This window comes from Furipterus horrens, unplaced genomic scaffold (genome assembly GCF_987537825.1).
Source record: "Furipterus horrens unplaced genomic scaffold, mFurHor1.1.pri manual_scaffold_5, whole genome shotgun sequence".
NCBI lineage: Eukaryota > Metazoa > Chordata > Mammalia > Chiroptera > Furipteridae > Furipterus > Furipterus horrens.
In genome coordinates, this window is record NW_028327175.1 from 77228865 (window position 1) to 77241464 (window position 12600).

Sequence of the window (12600 nt, forward strand, 5' to 3'; positions counted from 1 at the left end):
AACTGCTTAATTAGAGGAAAATTAAAATCTTATCTTTATCAATGATCTGCACAAATACAAACCATATACTACATACAAATATAAAATGATCCAAGTTGAAGAGGAGGAACATAAAAACTTCTTAGACCAGAGAGGAAGTATGTAAACTAAGAATGGTAATTCAGAATGAAAAACAAATTTAACCTGACTCCATTTGGAAACTTTTAATTAATGTGGTAGAAATGCAGACAGTTCTAAAGACAGAAAAATGGAAAGATGGAGATGGAGTAACAAGCCAATTATTAGTAATTACTATCGCAAAGGTACCAAATAGAAGATAACAAGGTAAATCGTGTTTGATCCTTAGAGTACTGCATTCAGTCACAAAGTTGTGGTGTCCCTATGGCTTTGTCCAAACAACATGAGAACACCTGATCAATTTTGTAAAAATTCACATTAATTATCAGATGAGTTATTTCTATGATGCCAAAGAGCAAATTTAATTGAATTTCTGATTGAATTGATTGTGACATTGTAGACAGTTAAACTTCATATAATAAAATTAAAGTTTAAAAAGCAGTCCTCATTAAAAAAAACAAAAGAAGGGCTTAATGAAGATAAAATGAAAAGATGTGGAGACTTGGCTCCCAGACCTCAGTAACAAGATCAGAACAATTTGAGATTCTATTATCAAGAAGTGAGCAAAATATCCAAGGCCAGGGGCATTTCATGATGTAAAATTAGACCCAAGGCTCCATGAGGCAGCATGAAATGGAGGCTCAGCTATGGTCCAGAGCCTCCAGGCTTCAGAAAGAGTCAAATCCTGGTAAACGAGGACCCAAGTTATAAAGATGAGAAAGGCTCAGTGAAGATGTGGACAGAATTTCTCATGTTTTATTAACTGAACTGGTTGGGTATATAAACTCAATTATCCAATCAGCCAATTAAGAAATATTTACTAAGTACTTACTTTCTATGGCATATTGAGTTTTTGATCAGTTTTCAATCCCATAGCACGAACACCTTCTCAAAGAGTATGTCCCATTTGTTTGGGCTGGAAGTACTAAAGTAGCAAAGAAGACATTTTTTTTTTTCAAAACAGTTTTTTACAAATAAGCCACCAAATCCTGGGACATCTATTATTCAGGAAAGCAGTGGGCTAGTTAATGAACTCATATTTTCAAATTCTAATTCTTACCTATGCAACTAAAGTCCCTGATACTGCCTGTTTCAAATAGTGGGTCCATTTCCTGCCCAGAATTCATTCTTTCAGCCCGTACTGAATCCCTGAAATGCAGCAGGCACTGGGCTAAGTGTTCAGCCTTGTGTTGCCACAGTCATACCCACATGCACACTGACTGCTACTGAGATTCAGCAACTGTCTGGAAAATGTGCAAAGAGCAGACTCTGAGATCATGGTCCCAATAAGTGTTTGAGGTAACTTTCTCTACCATGACATCGTGAAGGGCATAAAACAGGATATCTTGGGAAAGTACTTAGTAACACTCCTTTACTTGGGGTCATGCTTATAAGTATCTTAGTCAATACATTTTATCCATTTAAGTACTGACTCTCGTTTTTCCTTGACAGTTTTGAATGTTGACTGCCAAAGATGCAGTATCTTCTCTTAATTTCTACTCTTTCCTGTCCAAGAACAGCTTCTGTGTCTGACACTGACTTTATCCAACAAAAACGTCCTCAAAATGCCTGGACCCATTTTAAGCACGGCTTGTGTCAATTTCTCCCTGTTCAGCCCCTGGATGCAGTACTTTTCCCTACTGGAATGGAATCAAACACGATTCAGACAGGAAGGCTGTTACCTGCCCCAGTCATCAAAGGACAGTGGTGTGCGATGGTGATCTGAGTAAGGGCTGGAGTGGAGAAGGGAGAAATGCTAGAACCAGCAACCACGCCAAAGCTTCCGTGCACATTATGAATCTCCCTCTTGTTTTAATTACTTATTGGTATGAGTCTTTGGCTCGTCTTTTTACTGGCAACCACTATTCAGCTCTTCTCCCTTTCTTTCCAATCAATGGCTCTGGTTCCCCACTTCAGCTTAAAAGGGGCAAACAGACCTTCCTTTCATTGGCCACATTTTCTTATGTATCTCCTCCTCCTCCTTTCTGAACACGTGTTGTATTTGTATTTTAGTCCATGAAAGTAAGGATGAACGCTGAAAGAGCAGTCTACAACCAAGGGTTTAAAACCACTCCAGCTAGACAATCACAACACTTTTAAGGCAAAAAGCTCAGATTGGAAACAATTCCAAGGTAATAAAAGGCAACAATTTTATTTATGAAGATTTCATTACCTTGTGGAACCAGAGCAAATTACGCTCTCCTGTCATGAACACCTCATTCAGACTGCTGAGAGACAGAGACTACGGAAATGCTGGAAAAACACCATTTAGAACCTCATGAAAAACGGTGCTCCACAACCAATGTTTCGGACGTGCGAATCTACCTCTAAAATGAGATTCCTCTTCCAGCAGACCAGACCAAACTAATTGTGTGGATTCTCTCAGGACCTCTTTGGTCTAAACAAGTATAAAAGAAGGGAGCCCAGAAGTTAGGAGTTGTTTTAGTAGTGCATTTAGATTTCACCCAACTGCCCCCACCACCACTTTTACCTCCCTAACACTGAGCCTTCTGAAAATGTTTGGTGAGAGGGACTTTTCAGTAGCAAATTCATAATCTGTGTTTTAATGTATTTTATGATCTGAATATCACAACTCTGCAAAGTGTGGGGTAGTTACTAGTTATAAATCTCAAGGCAAGCCACCTGCTTCTGCTCAGAAAACACCCAGATCTCCCTGTATCTATGAACATTAACTCATCCATTCATGCCACAGACATTTATTATCACTAAGGATGTGCCAGATCCTGCATAGGCACTGGAGCAGCTATCAGACTGGTTCACGGACATGGGATCTGTCCCAAGGTCCCATCAGAGCATAGCATGTCAATGAAGGCTACAGTTTCCTTCCACTTTGTAGAAAGAAAAGGGCAATCAACTTCACTAGCTGCTCTAGATTTCTTCTCAATGATGAAACTTTTCCACAACTAAAGTCACCATCCTGCTGATAGAGGAAAAGGGAAAAAAAATAAGGCTTCACAACCTCAACTGCTACCAAAGAAAGGGATGATGCTGAGTTACTAAGGGTCAATTTTCTTGTTTCAAGTTTCCAATCTTGGAGGGTAGAAAAATGCTACAGAAAAAAGGCAGCTACAGGTAGAATGTGGTGTGATGAGTGTACACAGGAGCATGAGACTACTGTATTCCTCCTGGATGTACTGGGGTGAGTTTCATAAAAGAGTTATTATTTAAATTCTGTCTGGAAGAACAGCTTTATTTTGTCAAGAGGAGCATTCTTTCTAGGACTGAGTAAGCAGAGGCGCAGAAGGAGGGACTCCTGGGGCACATTAGAATAACAAGTGGCCTTCTTCTTCCAAGAAAATATAGTCTATCCTGGCTAGAAATAAAGTATTAGTTCACATAGTTCCTGGCATGGCTGCCCAGCCACAAAAATTAAATTAATGAAAGCCTAAACACAGCAGTGGGAAAAAAAATATTTGAAAGTATGAAGTGGGAGTAAGTAGAAAGAATTCAGAGAAATGCTTACCTATGTCACTTTTATTGAGAGACTCAGTGATAAGTCAACCTCATCTAAAGGGGCTAAAAGAGCTAACAAAATCATTTTGACAATCCCGCAGCTGATACATTCTAAGGTAGGAGTCTGTGCTATATCCAGGAATTCCAGAAAAATCCTCTTGTTCTTGGCTTTCCCCAACTTTTGCATATCATGTGATGAGAGTCCCTTTAGATGGTCACCCGACTACTGACTAAATTAGTATCAGCCTGTAGGACTCAGATTGTAAACAATTTTATGATGATGATGTAAGTGCTGGCTTGAATTCTGAAGAAGTGTATCTGGCTAACCAGGAAGAAGTGGAGGGAGGACCAGCTGAGTACATGTGGTTACAACTGATTAGCACGTGGCTACACCCAGTGGGCCACACAGAACGAAGGACAGTGCCTCCTTTTGGGCGGCTGGCACAGAGCAACACCGTCCCTGGCCAAGTGGACATCTTTGAACTGCTGGGATTTGCCAATGGAAGTGCTGTCACTTTCTCAAACAAACAGACAGGTTAACTGTGCCCCTTTCTTCTTTCCCAAGTCCTTCTTGCTAGGGACCTTCCTTCTCTTCTCTCCACCACTCCACCCAAGTCCAAGGGGAGCGAGAGGAGCAATAAAACAAACTTACATTTAACCAGAAAATGTGAGTGTGTGTGTTCTTTCCTGTTGGGCACAATCAAAAGGCAAAGGACCTGATCCAGGATGGAACCTGAGGGAAAGCCTCAGGCCATCTCTAAGAGGCCTGATCAGTGGCTGCCTATGGCTTAGCACATCAAGTCCTTGACTTCTAGGTCTAGTTTGTGAGCTCTGTCCTTGATAGCAAAAGGCCCTAAGTGGACAAGGACATTCCCTACTGAAGTGGAAATGAATTATGTTCACTCTCACAAGCATACCTAATGTATTCCCTTTTTCTGGAATGTGCTTCTCTCTTACCTAAATCTACTCAAATAATCTCAATTCTTCATTCACCCAATATTTTTAAGGGCTGGCACTAAGCCCTAAGGACAAAAAGTTTAAGAAGACATAGTACCTGCTCTCAAGGAGCAAATAGCACACTTCTAGGTTTCAAAATTTCTGCCAACTCCAATTGGTTGTTAATGGTACATCATACTGAAGATTTTGCGATCACATTCAGGCTGAATAATAAGAATGACTGTCAAGGTTGATTAGCAGTGTCTGCCACAGCTGTGGCAGGAGTTAGTGGTGACACACAGGCCATATATTTGCCATCTCTAGGTCTAGCTCAGTTTCTACAACCTTAAGAAAAGGTGTTCCCCTAGAAACCCTAGTCCCCAGTCCCCAAGAACTCTTCTAAATTATACTGCATTATGTTGTTAAGTTCGTCATGCAGGTTAGTCTTCCTTCCACAACTAAAATATAAACTCACTGAAGGCATAGGGCAAGTGTGCACTTTCTATAAGGTAAAGAACTAAACACAAATAAAATGCTCAAAAAAATAAATAAGAAACCTCATTCAATCGACATGGGGATACGTAGAGGCACAGATCTACTGCTAACTCTTCTTAGTCTCTTCAATACTTTCAGACACGGCATTTTCATGTTCTTGGGATTACTTTTAAAATATCACAGAATCGGATTATGTTGGAAGTAAGTGAGGGCTTTAAATTTCCAATTCTGGGAGCAAAGCTCCCCCTGGATCCTGGAGGGGCCTTTCATGGTTGCAGGAAAAGCTGCAGTGAGCTCTGAGTCCCACAGCCTGACCAAACCTAGAGAGCTAATCTCACCAGGTTGCTCAGAGTGTGGCATGAAAAACTGGTAAAAGAAAGCAACTGAAAGCCACTCTCTTTTGGCAAGTGGCTTTATGGCTCTTTATGCATTTTTTCCTTCTCTTAATAAATTATGGAAAATGATTTATTGTGAAAACTAAAATATATTCAGGTCAACTTCTTAGATTTTTCAGAAGAAGATAAGGATACACATGACTTCTAGTTCACCCAAACTAAACATGATTAAGCTATTCGCAATAAATAAAAGAAGTCCAATTTAATATACATTAGTTTGCACAGACCAGATAGTTACTGGCCTTCTAACATATATTTAAAGCTTTATTAAGCACTGTATACAAACATTATAAACCCTCTTGGTGCCTATAATTTAGTTGGTCAAGGAAAAAAAATGCATATGATCCAACCAAAAGATAATGCAAAAGGATATAATCTAGTGTTATATCCAGGTTAATACCAAGTCATTGCTACTAATAACTGAATTGATATTTAGAATTTACTTGAGAGCCATGCTAATGCTTAAATCCTAAATCATTAGAGCCAATACTTGTCATGCACTAGTAGATCAATTTCAGAGTCACTGCTACTCTTTGAACCACTGAGATGAGAAATTCTTGAAGCTATTCCTAGGTGTAAAATATGTCTAGAAATACCGATTTCAGGTAAATTTAGACCCAATAAATAATATTTTTAGTGGCCATAATTTCTACAGATATGGGCTGGGATTTATGGTTAACTTGTTTTCCAGTCCAAAGCAAAGGAGAAGTTTAACATTGGAATCTTTAAATATATCTTTATCAACCAAGATAACACAGTCCAAGCACACTGAATACATTTTCCTCTGGTATATTCTAATTGGATTTACTGATAAAATTTCTTTGTCCCTACTCTTTTCCAGTATAACAAAGGAATTATTCAAATAATTCAGGCAAGTCCTTCCCACTCCTATATCACTCCAGCAATATTTTAAATAACCAAAACGAATCAGACGAAATCAAGTTTTTTTTTTAACATAATTATTCAGATAATCATCTCAACCCTCCATTTCACTTTCCCTGTGAGGATAAGACCTTAAAAGACTTTCCAATCAGAAACAGCACTAAGTAAAATATGTGCAAAACCAAAGAAGTCACAGTATTTCACTCCAAGGCTCCTAAGGTAGATGAATATTTAATGTACAAAACTAGAAATCTGGAGGTTCCTCATTTAGTTAGTAAAATATTCATATTTTAGAAGTCTATTTTTCTATTTAAAAGTATTCATCCTAGGATTTAAAATAAAGTGAATGCCTTCAGTGTATTTATGATGATCTGATTTACATACAAGTTAAGGACTGTATCGGTTTAAAATAGAATGATACTTTGAATAGGTATTGACTCCTAGATTTCTGCTAATATACCTTCTGCCTGAATTATCTATGTATCTCAAAAGGAAGCTGGACTGAGGTTAAACCCAGATAGACCATCCCTACTGTCCTAATTCCCCCAAACAATTCCCAATCCTCCCCCTTACAGTGTGCTGAAAGGCCTGGTAAAAGAGAAGATAGTACCATATAAAATTACCCTCTAGGTACTCTTCAGCATCTCCACAATCAAGAATCACTGTGAGCAACTTGCAAATTTACATTCTAAAACACAGCTACCAATAGGACCACATCCCTCCTCAATCTTTGTCTTCTTCTTTAAACAGGAAAACCGTATTTTAAAGGAGAGATTATTCAAAGAGTCTCCTTGTAAAACCATGAATGCCACTTCACAGACTACAGAAAGCAGAGCTCTATGAACCATACAATGGAGTCAACTCATCTTTTTTAAAAGCTCAGCATCACCCTTAAAGAGAACTTACATTGTTCCAATTCCTAGGTCCCTGTTAAAGCATAACAAGCCCATGATTTATGCCACTGTGAGTCCATGGCACACACATACTCAGAGCCAAGTTCACTGGACAGAGGTAGGCATGTTGAAAATCAGAACTTAACATTGACATTGGATTAAATAATTATTTTTTTTTCAAACTATTCAAGAAGACCATCTGTGTATTCTGAAGTATTTTCTTCTCACTGAGTAGCAAAAACAAGTACCTTTAAAATAAAACACCTAAATAAATACCAAGGACCTATACAAAACATAATCTTAGAAATTAAAATTTAGCAAAAAGCCAAATATAAATTAAATAAACACTGAAGATCTCTGTAGACTCCCAATATCCTGTTAATTGCATTTTTTTTTAAAGGGCAAACAGAAAAAGGCATGTTTACTAAAAAACTTAAAAAGCTGGGGAATGAGATATTGAAAAGAACATTCTGTTCAACCAAGACATGGAAAACTATACCCAAAATTAAAACTTTTAAGAGCACTCCTGAGTTGCACAATCCCAAGTGCATTGTAATCTATGTAAATGGTGCTCCCTGGAGCTGTGCTTAAAGGGTCCCATATATAGTATACAATGTGATTAGTGACTTTGAGAGTTAACAAAGTGGTTGTATTTTTTTTTTTTTGATAATACAAAACGCATTCTAGGATTCATGAGTGAATCTTTAAATTACTGTTGTGAAATATTATCATTTTAGGGTATGTAAAATGTCTAGATACTGAATCACTCTGTTTTGAATTCTGGAGACTACCAGTTAATTTCTTTTAGTGGAATGAGCTGGTTATAAATTTGCATTTGGGAGGGGTAAAGGGGGAAAAATTGGGACTGTAATAGCATAATCAATAAAATATAATGAAAAAATAAAAAATATATATTACTGAGCAATAATACATAAATAAATTTGTATTTGGAATAAACACATCACTGAATAGGCTAAGTACACTGACATTAGATCCTCTTTAGTGTTTTAAATTATGTAAATGTGAGAACATGTTTAATGGAAAGGGCGTTTATATATTATCTAGAGGTGGCCTAGCAGTAGTTTCTATTGAATGTGGGATAAATCTTTAAGCCAGTTACAGATCAGCAAAATAATTTCAGTTTTAATTAAGGAAAGAAAATAACTTCATTTTGCCAAAAAGGAAAAAGTGGAGGTACAAAACACCTCTAATATCAGTTTTTAAAGAACACAATTAAAACTTTTTTTTGTTTTGTTTTTTTTTACATTATATGTACAAATATTTTTAAGAGTTCAGACCTCCCGGAGGAAGAGAATTGCTAGAAAGTTCCTTGGAATTACCCACAGACAATAACTGTCGGTGGTTTCATTTCAGGCAGTGGGTTTGTGCCAAAAGGGACTGACATCTTGATGAAAGGATCACCAAAAAGTTGTGAGAATGTCTCCATGAGTAAAAATCCTTCCAAGAGCAACAAATTGCGATTTCTCATTCTGCCATCACACATAAACGACAACTGTAAGAAATTAACAACATGTAATAATAATTCCATTTTGCTCTTCTGCATTCAAATCATTTCCACTTTCATTCTCAGCTTTGGCACACATGCTTGCTTTCCACAAAGCCCATTCCACTCACTACTACAGAAACATGATATTTTTACTCTTTGAATTTGATGTATAGGGCTAGTTTTGGCAGAGTCAGCGGTCATATTTATATTGAACCAAACTGGTCACCTGACATAACTATCTATGATGACAGAGAGAGTAAGGTTATGGGATAAAGAGCTGTAAGGTAAGGTGATGCGGCCAGTAAAGGGTAATTTAAAACAACAAAATACTTTGCATTAGTTCATTATATTACCATCCTGGTACTCTGGGACAATGGCTAATTAGGAATCTAACATGAAGTTAAGAGCCATTTGCACAAAACCCTTGATCAGTTTAATTTTCTGCTCATCCCTTCTGCTCTTCTACCTCAAGTTTCTCAATTTGATCATTATCAAAGTCTGAGCAAGAGCTATTTTATTTACTGCTTCAAAATCCACCTGTTGAAATGACAGGTGAGGCATACACAAAAAATAAAGAGCCTATTTGATAAGAGTATTCAAACTGAACTAATTTAATTGCTTCTGATTCATTTTTCTCCTTGGAAGTTTATACTTTGGGTTGTTCTCAAAGAAAACATCAAGTACATGAGATTCAATTTTGATTCGTTAAAATCCACCCTCGTTTAAAAGGAAAATCTAAAAGTAAATTTGGAAATCACACATTCTAAGTGACAAAGAGGGGTTTTAAAAGAGTATAAACATCTGCAACAGAACATGCTGTACCTCTCTGAAGAGTTTCATAGTATTTTTTTTTTCAGTTCAACTTTTCTCAAAGAGATTTTTCATAGAAGATTGATATACTTATTCAGCTGTACTTAATGTATATTTCATCTAATTATTTATTTAATCAGCCAACAAATACTCAACCGCCAACTCTGTGGATGTATCTCATAAATGAAGATTACACATCAAAAAATAATGCTTATTATATTTTATATACAGCGGACAGTGTAGTAATAGAAAAATTCATGTTCTTCATATATATTGCTCTTAAGGATAGCAGATACTACAGCAATTTGATTAGCTGGACACAAGACTCCTACTTTGTGGGTAAGTTCCGGCTCTCTCTCATATAAGACCCACTGCTTTGTTTGAGCCCTACTGCTGTCACCCTTCCCATGCATGTCACAACACATCACTCTTCTAAGAACAGAATAGTTTCTCTTGTTCAAGTGAAAAAAATCTTCACTTCTGAAAAGGGAATTTCAGTTTTCTACTCAACATGACTGAAAATCAAAAGCTCTAATTCACCACATCCAATTCATATAAATTACTCTACTGCGAAGCTTCCACATGCTGGAGATAGAACCTTTTAAAGGTCAGATGGGGTAGAACAATGAAGGGTTGAGGTGGGATGAAGGTGAGTGGTTGATATCTATATGGAATAAAGGTGGAATAAAACTGAGAATCTCCTCTGATAACTAACTCTTACCATTTTGAGAATCATAACAGTCTTGGTCTTGCACCCTCCCTTTCTTCAGTCCAGGGAGACCAACCTGCAAAATATGTTTAAATACAGTAGACAAATCGCTTCACCACAGGTCAGCAAATGAAAAATGCCTCTTTAGAGGTTACAGACAAATAACTATTTCCTGTGGTTAACATAAGTTACATGCAAATTATTGTTATTACTGGGGCTTCTGAAAGGCTCTCCAAGCGGTTTATAGGCTGAAATAGGGGACAAAGGAATCCTTGGTACCTGGCTTTGCAGAGTCCTGGGCTATTCTTAGTATTTGGTTCATTTTTAAATTGCAGTTCAAAAGGTTTAGCAACTTAAAAGTAGAACCAAGTGATAAAAATAGATTGTTTTCTGGCTGCTCTTTGTTCCCAGACATACTACTGGCAGTATATTTGCAATCAAGACAGCAGAATAGGAATCAGCCTTCCACCGTGTAGTGTAATGCCTCAGAGTGGATATTTTTGGAAATGGCACTGCATTACATAACCTTCCGTGTTTAAAAAAAAAAAAAAAAAGAAACTACACTGGGGGGGAAAAGTCAGGACTATACACCATTATGCCCTTCTCCCTAAACCAAATCAACATTAATGTACACACTGCAGTGATTTTCCTCTCAATCTCTTTGTCATCCGAATACAATTCTTTTGTTCACATAAGTTATAACAAAAATTAAGATGAATGGAGAAACTAAAAGTTCTCCAAAAGGGTATCATAAGCTGGCAGAGTTTTTCTGTTGTTATACATACATATAAATGCAAATCAGATTATCATCATCAAACAAAAAGCAGTCATTTATTTTTAAACCCTCCTTCATTCCCCAAAGTTCAACTGCTTTATAAGAAAATGCAGGGGAAAAAAAAGTGTTGAAATGCCCCAAAAGACCCTTGGCGGCAACAGCAGCGTTGAAAGAGTAATAATGAGTAAGGATGGAGGGACACAAATTCATTTAATAAAAGGGGGAGGGGTGCATGCACTAAAGTTCATTTAATGCAAAGAAACAACACAGTTCCTGACAATGCTTTATCAGCAAGAAGAACAAAAATTAACCACACCAACAAGCAAAAACAAACAAACAAAAAAAACCCAACCCCCTTTCCAAAAGAATTCTCCCTCTTAACTTGTGCATTTTTTTCAAAGCCCAAGTTTAAATTCCAGCCTTAATGCAGCAGGACCAAAATGCCAGAATTTCTTCAAGGTACCCACTTCAGGTCTTTAAAATTTAGAGGAAAGGAGCGTGAACTCTGCAGGGTTGAAGGGTCCAGCTAAGAGCAAAGGCAAGAAATCAACACAAAAGAGAAAGCAGCGCTCCCGGCCGGGGATGGGAATGGCATATACTTACAGACAAAAGCCCCGCTCCCTGTTCACTCTCTCCTCTCTACACCTGAAACACAAATGTGGATGAAAAAGGGCATCATGCTAGAAAGACAGCTGGGGGAGGGGGGAGGGGAAAGGGGTGGAGGAAAAGGAGGGAGGAGGGGGTAGGGGAAACAACCCAAACCGCCTTCACTTCCAAGAAGTGCAGCCTTGGAAAAAGAAGGAGGGGAAGGTCTCCCTGCCTCGTGCTCTCTCTTCAAGAGTGTGTGTGTGTCTCTCTAAGACAGTCTCTCTCACTCTCCCTCCCTCCCGCCCGCTCCCCGCTGCTAGTGTGCTAGTGAACAATGAGCTAATTCTGATGGGGCTGGCGAGGCGCCAGCGCCCCAGCCTCCCTGCCACTGTGCTGCCTCGGCGGAGCCAGACTGCTTACTCGGCAGGAATCGGCGACTCGGGGCCCCGTCGGCGAGCGGCCAGCGTGCGCGCGCCCCGGACCCCCGCACCCGCAGCACCCCGCGCGCCGCGTCACCCCCGCTGCGCCCGCTGAGGGGGAGAGCCCTGGGGGACAAAGGGGCCCCGCAGCTCGGCGGGCTGCCCCGGCTCCGCCCCCGGAGCACAGCGCTCACACACCCGGCCCTGCCTCTCCCGCCCCCGGCGGGCTTCTCCGCCTCGACGTGCGGTTGCTTTTCAGACAAATAAGGAGGTGGAGGAGGCGGTTTGGGGCCACGCCAAGCGTGAAGGCGGCCAGGGCGCTGCACAGCCCGGCGGCCAGCCAGGGCCGCGGTGAGAGGCGGCGCGGCCCGTACTGTAATAATAAACCTGCGGCAGAGGGCATCTGAGGGAAAGAGGACGCGACGGGCGGCAGCCGCCTTCCCTTTTATGTTCCTGTCCCGGGCGAAGCAGAAAATGGTGCCAATGGCGGCAGCGACACACAAACACACAGATCTGGCGCCGCACGCGTTTGCGCACGGCTCCGGGTGGGTCCCACCGGGTACGCGCGCCCCGCTCCCGCCCACGAGGAAGCCGGGGGCG

The 12600-nt window shown here is 39.7% G+C and overlaps 1 protein-coding gene across 3 annotated transcripts in view; it reads right to left on the minus strand.

The window, feature by feature from the left end:
- Positions 1–12175, minus strand: part of NREP (neuronal regeneration related protein) — a 28517-nt gene extending 16342 nt beyond the window's left edge. The window contains exons 1-3 of one of the 3 annotated variants that reach the window (XM_090276558.1): positions 12002–12175; positions 11597–11638; positions 10231–10294 (exon numbers count right to left, since the gene is read on the minus strand). In XM_090276558.1, the coding sequence (XP_090132684.1) occupies positions 10231–10245 (15 nt within the window). In that variant the 5' untranslated portion in view covers positions 10246–10294; positions 11597–11638; positions 12002–12175. Of the gene's footprint in view, positions 1–10230; positions 10295–11596; positions 11639–11764; positions 11790–11813; positions 11880–12001 lie in introns of those variants that run through there. The other 2 variants (XM_090276559.1, XM_090276560.1) reach the window with 2 other exon arrangements.
- Positions 12176–12600: the final 425 nt, after the last annotated feature.